The 8,340-nt window shown below is 40.1% G+C and overlaps 1 protein-coding gene across 1 annotated transcript; it reads left to right on the top strand.

The window, feature by feature from the left end:
* Positions 1-4,653: 4,653 nt before the first annotated feature.
* On the top strand, positions 4,654-5,613 carry LOC116930552. The gene is made up of 2 exons (XM_045179020.1): positions 4,654-4,965; positions 5,024-5,613. The coding sequence occupies exons 1-2, from the start codon at positions 4,654-4,656 to the stop codon at positions 5,543-5,545; spliced, it is 834 nt and encodes a 277-aa protein (XP_045034955.1). The 3' UTR covers positions 5,546-5,613.
* The last annotated feature ends 2,727 nt before the right edge of the window (positions 5,614-8,340 follow it).

The following is an 8,340-nucleotide window of genomic DNA, read 5'->3' as shown; positions in this document are numbered from 1 at the left end:
ATCTATAATTTTGTTAAAGATTTATTCATAATTTTACATAGTTTACCTTCGTTACTTTCCACAGTGGCTCTAGTAGTGGATGCCGCTGAGTTTTGCAGGGCCTTTTCGGCCTCTTCATCCAGATATATTTGTTAAATGTTATCTTTTTGCTCGGAATAACGAGTTTGGAGATGAATTTTCATGTTTGACGTTTTTCTGCTAGTTTATATAGTTTTGTTGCACGCATTACATGTTAACTTATGATCTACAGCATAGGTATCAGACCTAACAAAATAATTCCACAATAAGCTCCTATTATTCCACATTTTTGGAAAATTTCGAAATGTTGGTGTATAGTGAACTACCAGTATTAGCTACGGAAATATCGACTGTCAAAACAAATGTTAACAAACAAACAGTAATTACCCTAACTTAAGAAATCTACCCATTGGCTAATGCTGTCTAATTTTGTAACCTATTGTCTAAAATAGCGGGGAAATGATTACGTAGTGCTTATTTCGATCGGTAGATGGCGGTAAGAAATATCAGTATCACTATCGGATTTTTCGATGTGATATATGATATTGGATTTTTTCATTTTTTCAGATGTGATATATCGATAATCGACATCCCTACTGTTTCATTTTTGGTTTAGTGTTTAATGAGAACAGCTGCTTAATTAAAGACTTGTTAAAATTACACTCGCGTGGTTTACCCTGAATTTGGCATAGGTTTTCCATTTTACGCTTAACAATAGATCCATTTAAGTATGGATTTAAAATAAGTAAATCCATACTTAGTTGAAGGTACTATGGCAATAATTTGCTTATTAGATACTTTGTACCATACTGATTCAAAATTGTTAGATGTAGCAGCATGTCTTGACTTTAACAAGACGTTTTTCATATTGTTTAGTCCAATGCATCCAATTTTCATAAAATGGTCCTCTGTAAAGAAAATAGTTCAACATAATATTTCCAAACCAAAATTTCCTAGTTTCTTGCATGTATCAATATTACCGTCATTAACAATATCACTTTTTTAACTTTGCCATTAGGTCTCCAAACTGTAGCCGATGTGCTGTGATTGCCACAGGACCTCTCTGTGACAGTATGCAATGTCACAGATTTTGTTGTTATCGTAAATAAAAGATCTCGAGTATCATTCTTGTTTTGGTGGATTGTTAGATCACACATAAGAAAGTAAAGGGAATTTTAAGGTTTTTATTTGTAATTGTGTTCGTTGCAAGCTTGTTTGTCCCATGGTGATGAACACTGAATAAAATTTAATAAAAAAAAATCTTTTGTTAAGGTTGTGAAGATTCGTTGGGTTTTCTTTTGACGACAACAAATAAAGGTCTGTAGGATTGTAAACAAGTGTGTCTAGTCACATACTTAAACAACAATAAGATAAAGGGAAAGTTTTGTGGAATAAGTTAACTATTATTTTTGTTATTATTTAGAAAGTGTGATTCTAAAACAAAGACAAATAAAAAATGTTAAATATGAATTATTTGTATTGTCCCACCTCCATCCAACAATTCCAACACTATTTAACATTATACATGACACATACACAAATTACATACATATAAATACATACACTTAACTAAATTACCCATTGGGTGCCAGGCCATGCAACCCGTAGATTGTTTAAACTACATTTACTACGCATCGCATCTGAAGGATCCACGAACAAGGTGGGACTTGTCCGAAGACAAGAACGGGCTGACACGGTAATAGATTCCATTCTGGGAATGCACACCCCTGGAAATCTATTACCGCGCTGACAAAGAGAGTCCCTAATGGTGCATTGCCTAATGCGCATAAAGGCACAAAGCCTTTAAGAGTGGCGACTGTTCCCCCCCTGGCCATCGGGCAGAACAGCGCCCGGTCCCTACAAGCTACAAAAAAATGGGACTCAAACGGGATGGCAGCCAACGCGTTAATTTAGACCACACATAGCAAAACAAACAAATGAAAACTAAACAATATTACGATGGCGATCCAAGATGGCGGTGAGGTGGCAAAGGCAAAGACGACGGATGGATCGAGGACAGTGAAGTGATGCAGACAGCAATGAGGCGAAAGCGTAGATGAAGACAGTGATGAGGGGAAAACGTAAATGAAGACAGCGATGAGGCGAAGACGTCGGCGAAACAGCGATGAGGAGAAGACGTTAGCGAAACAGCGATGAGGCGAAGACGTCGGCGAAACAGCGATGAGGAGAAGACGTTAGCGAATCAGCGATGAGGCGAAGACGTCGGCGAAACAGCGATGAGGCGAAGACGTCGGCGAAACAGCGATGAGATGAAGACGACGGCGAAACAGCCATGAGGCGAACACGTCGGATTGGCGGAGATATAGGACCGGTCAAATAGGCTCCGGCGAAATAGGCCCGGCAAATAGGACCGGAAGAAATAAGACCATGCGAAATAGGCCCACTTTTTAAAAACTTTTAGAGTGGTCCTATTTCTCCGTCAATGTGGGCCTATTTTTCCTTTTTTTTTTAGTTCCATAAGGAACTCTAAACTAAATTCAAAAAAAATATCCAACCTGATCTCCATGAGAGAAAAGGCGGAGTCCAGTTGTCTAAGATTTCCGTCTATCGATGAAAATGGCGTGGTTCCATAGCGTCATGAAGATGGCGTCATGTGTTAATCACCAACCAGTGTTTAAACCAATTTTCAACATGAAAAATTTTAAATAACTTTATTAAACAAATTTTTTATTATTAATAATAAAAAATAATGTATTAAATGTGTTCTATTATCTATTTGCAATCCATTTTGAATTATTCAAAATGCATACTCGTTTATCAAACTTAGAACATTGAATGAAAGAACTATGGTAAACATTTTCTTCTCAACAAACTAGATTCTCTGCCATAATATATCTGATTTCCCCCTCAAATCTAGTCATCCTTTTTACTCGTACTCAAATTGATTGTGTTGGTTGATAGTCCTACGATAAAAAAATCCGTCCCCAAAGTTACACACTATCAGTAATGTACTAGCAGAACTATGGTTTAAACAGTTAAACAGTTCCTTCTCAACAAACTAGATACTGTGCCATAATATCTTTGCTCAAATCTATGCATCCTTTTTACTCGTACTCAACTGGAGGCTGTCTTTGGTGGACAGTCCTACAATAACAACAAAGACCAAGCTATGCAGGTAAATACAAAAAAAATTTACTCAGCGTTAATGCCATGTTAATTCTCTTTTCTATAGGTGTTGTTCGATCCAACTGGCCATATTCTTTAATTCTTGTACGGACAATCTCTTTGCTGCAATTGATTTGCCTCAAGAACTTCGTCTCGGATCCTCTTCACTATTCGTCGAATATTTTCGGAATCAATTAATTTTATCGTTGAATCTAATAAGTAAGAAATTCTGTGTAATGCTACAATTTAATAGTGCAAATATGTTCCGAACGTCACGTGCAAAAGGAACGTTGGAACAGAGATGAAGTATGGATAGGGTGATGATGAAATGAAAATAACGGGTGGGATGTGAACAACTTTATTTCTTTGTTTTAACTGTGGGAGGGGAGACAATTTCCACCGACGTGGTAACAGAGAGAGATCTGAATTACTTTCTTGCTTGACTACTGTATAATAACTGACTAAAGGGGGCAAGGGCTACTTACAACGAGAAAATTAATAAAATTAAGAAGGCCCTTGCCACATACAATGCTGCCCTTGAGGGCATTACCATAGGTGACAGTTGGGCCACCTGTTCACAGGTACTTACAACAACAAAAAAACAAAAACCCGTACAAAAGAGAACAAAAACAAAATAGAGAGGTAGTCTTCTGGTATCGCCACGGGTAGAGACCTACGTCCACGTTTCTACTCCGGGATGATTGCTTGGTACGTTCTTCGGGGCGCACAAAGGATCTGGTGATGATCCTTACTGTCAAACATGGCACAATAGCGTGAGTGAGGGCAGTCTTCTAGCTTCAAGTGCCCGGCGACATATAATGGAAAGAAGCATCCCAAGCACAGATGTTGAGAAAATTCAGCTCTATCCGCTCCCGGTTGGTCCTCAACATGAAATCTTCACACTCCAATATCTTGTGAACACAAGCTAACATTCCCGGTTTGCCAAGGTGTGTCCTCAAGAAACAGAGAATGGTTGGAGTGTGCAAGGTCGCGACGAACTGTGGGGCTTCCGGTTGAGATGCTGCTGTCTTCTTCCTTTCTTTCAAGAGGGCTCCACCGCATTCCTCATGACGTTCACAAAAGTAGAAAACGAGAGGGTTTTGCTGTTCTTGCAATAGCGCAAATTATAGTTTGGATTAATTTTAAGGCGCAAGACTATGTTTACAGGCGTAAGTTGATCTGGAGAACAAACTTTTGCTGTACTTTTGCCAATTTATCACTTACTGATCGAGTTTGCGTGGGTTGCGTTTTCAGTTTCGAGCAAAAGTTTGCAAGTATACATGTTTTGATGTTTCGCAAAACCCACAACAAGTTAATAAAAACCAAAATTTTTTTTCGGTATTACGTTATTAAAAATTAAAGTTTATTTTAAAAAATACTTGCGCTTACATTTCTTTAGTTTTAGAGATGTTGAATTTAAAAAAATATTTTTTCATTTTTTTATCACATCTTGCAACAACTTAGCAGACGACGTACTATCATCAGTTCGTTTCCTGTTAATTTTCAGTAATGACATCGAGTGAAATATTTTGGAATCTTGGCCATAATATTACTGGCCATAATTTGTTTGGGAGCCGTAGTATGGGATATCGTTTATTTAGAGCTTTTTTCGGGACAACCCCGCAAGTTTGTGAAATTGTTTGGCATATGTTGTCAACCAGACGGCCACCAAATTCGACCCCCCATCATCTTTTATGGGGACTTTTGTTGTTAAAGCAATACAATATAGAGAGTGTAAATGCCGTGCTTGTTGGAGTGACGGAAAAAACTTTTTGTATCTGGTCGCTAATGTATATTCAACTTATTGCCAATCTCCCAGTGGTAACGATTTTTTTTACACATTCCGAGACAAATATATATTTTTTCTTAAATTTATTAGCTTGATTTCGAAAGGCGTCTTGAAAACGCGCCTGAAGGCACCACTACGTTCGTCTCTCTTGACGGCACCGACTTTCCAATATTGGAGCCCACTGAATTCGACCCAAAATGGTTTTCGCATAAATTCAGAGGAGCTGGACTTCGCTATGAAATTGGACTTTGCATCAGAACGGGTAATATTGTTTGGGCCCACGGTGGATACCCTTGCGGCGAATGGCCCGACTTGAGATTAGCTCGTGATGCTTTCATCCATCATCTTGGAATTGGCGAAAAGGCCTTGGCTGACAAGGGCTACCGAGACAATAATTATTTTTTAAATCCCAATGGAAATCAGATGAAAAAAAAAATTCTAGAAAGACACGAAACAGTAAACAAAAGAGTTAAACAATTTTACTCCATGAAAAATGTATTTCGTCATGTGTTAACTTTGCATCCATCTTTTTTCCGTGCCATTGTCAACTTGACACAAATAATGATTGATAATGGCGAACCTTTGTATGAAGTTGAGCAAGTAGTAGAATAAATGAGGCTTTAATCGTAAAATTTTGTTTGAAAATTCCGATTTTACTAGGATTATCTTATCTTCCTTCAGGTTTTTTATTTCTTAAATGCGCCCTATAGTACGTTTTACCGCAGCTCCCTGTCGTCTACTGTTCGTATGGGACTAAACAGTTTCCCTAAGCGGTCAAGGGCTAAACAGTAGGCGACCTGATTTTGGCCTTTTCCCTTTGAACTAGATATAGATGGCGTTGCTGTCGGAATTTTTTACATTGGGTTTTGGGGTCTACATATTTTTATACAGTTTGTACATATGATTATATACTAATTTTACGTTTTATACTTCTAGCATTTTGACACTTAACAGTTTTTACAGATTTTAACCGTTTTCATTTTACTTTTATACAATAATTGACTATTTCTATTAAAAGTTTGACTTCACGACCCAAATTTTAACTCAGATGACCCAATATTTTTTTTTTTACGTAAACGTCCTGCTCTTTCGCCGTAGTCATAACACAAAGCTTCGTCACTGGACGAATACTGGGTTTTTTTTTGTTGCTGATCTGGACTTTTAGCACTCTAACAACGTTATCCGATTCGCTGGGTAGAACCTCGATTACCTTTCTTACTGGCCATTGTCCACGTAAGGTATTCGGTTCGAAGACGAGTACCAAGTCTCCGACGGTAACGTTTGGCCTATTCTCAGTCCATTTTCTTCTTTCTGTTAGGAGTGGAACATATTCACTTAACTATCTGTTCCAAAAATGTTGTAGGATGGCTTGACTTTGAAGAAACTGCTTTGCTGTGATGTCTAAGTAGTCTGCATCTCCCAGTTTTAACAGAACGTACGGCCGGGCTCCTCCATGTAGAAAGTGATTCGGCGTCAAAGGGTCAGGGTCTTCTGGATCCATACTGAGGTGCGTTAGTGGCTGAGCATTTAAGAGGGCTCCCACTTCTGCAATCACCGTTCAGAGGACTTTGCCGGTGACAAGACGGTTTCCCACACTGACTTTCATTGGTCTTTTGCATGATTGAACAATTCTCTCCCGGACTCCGCCAAAGTGTGGTCCTTGAGGGGGGGGGGGGCGGAGAAATGCAAAATCAATCTGGTGGCAAGCTAATTTGGGTTGTAGTTCCTTATGTTGATTCACCAGTTCCGTTAGAGCCTGGCAAAGTTCCTGTTCTCCAGCGACGAGATTGGTACCAGTATCACTGCAGACGACTTTCGGCTTTCCACGTAGACTTAATAATCGGGTAAAACCAAGAAGAAATTCCTCGAGACTGAGAACCTCGGATACTTCTAAGTGAACGGCTCTTGTTGTTAGGCACGTGAATCCCAAACCCAACGTTTTTCATGTCTACGAACTCTTCCACCAACTCGCACCGTTAGGGGGTCGTAGTAATCGACTCCCCTGTAGGTGAAAGGTGGAAGATAGGGAGTAAGCTGGTAAACTGGTAACGATGCCTTGAGTGGTGGAATGGGTTTCGATGATCTCCGCTTGCAAGGCCAGCAGGTGTTGACAACCGATTTAATGACGTTACGGCCAGATATTAACCAGTAACATGTACGTAAATCCGCCAGCAATCTTTCATATTTGATTTGGAGATTCCGCGTATGATGACCCCATACAATCCGCTGCATCACGAGTTGATCGGCTGGAAGCAGGATGGCATGCTTTGTGGAATAATCAACTGGAACCTGCAGTATACGTCCGCCTACACGTAGCTGTCCTGCTTCATCCAGGAAAGGGTTGAACGTGCGTAGTTTCGACTTCAGAGGCAACTCCAAGCTCTTTCCTAAAGCATAGATTTCTTCCGCAAATGCCAGTTCTTGAGGAGGTTTAATGCAGAGTGTAAGGGCCATCAACATTTCTTCGGCAGTCAGCTCTCCCACAGCTGGCTTGCAAATTCCCATCTTTGCTCTGGCGTTGGTCGCGAACCTCCTGCACCAAGCGATAACTCTTTGAATCTTCAGTAAGCTGAAATATCTTCTTACACAGTCATCAATCGGGTGATTATCGTCCTCCGTTTTGACAGCAAAGACTCGAATTACGTTCACGTCACTCTCCTTTGGCTCTGCGATCTCTTTCCAAACATCCCACTCCGACGGATCGAATTTTAAGAATGATGGACCTTCGTGGAATTTCACCAACTCGTTGACGTTCTTCGGGTCGAAGCCATGACTACACAGGACCGTGGGATTTTTAATTCCGAAAACGTGACGCCATTGTCTTCGATTAGTGTTCCGGAGGATCTTGCCAATCCGATTTTTCACGAAGGCTTCAAATCGGCAAGTGCGGGAATGGATCCAACGTAAGACGGTTTGAAAGTTGGTTTGGAAAGTAACTTCACGTAAATCATATTCGAGCTCCCTACAGATTACTAGGACGATGTTTAAGCCTTCTACAGCAGCGTGCAACTCTAATCTTGGGATCGTGAATCTTTTTACTGGTATTACGTGAGTTTTAACCATGACTATACGTTGATCGACTGGTCCTCGAAGATGAAACGGAAATACGCCAAAGCATCATCATGAATACATGTAGGTGCTGCTGCGTCCAACGTCGACGTTGATCTCGGAAACATCTTGGTACCGTCAGCAACTCCAGGTTATCCAAGTGCTCGAACCAGTAGTAAAAGCGTTGGCCTAATTCTTCGGGGATAGGGTCGTCCCAACCGATCCTTTTCTCGTACGTCCATATATCTTACAGAAGTGACTTCATTAAGAAAACAACAGGAGCGACGAATCCCAACGGGTCGTAGACACAGGATATAATACTAAGGAAGTTCCTTTTAATGAGAACGTCATGGCTGGGC

Source organism: Daphnia magna, linkage group LG9 (genome assembly GCF_020631705.1).
Source record: "Daphnia magna isolate NIES linkage group LG9, ASM2063170v1.1, whole genome shotgun sequence".
NCBI classification, from domain to species: Eukaryota; Metazoa; Arthropoda; class Branchiopoda; order Diplostraca; family Daphniidae; genus Daphnia; species Daphnia magna.
Note: the sequence above shows the minus strand (reverse complement) of the source record. Positions and strands in the feature narration are given on the sequence as shown.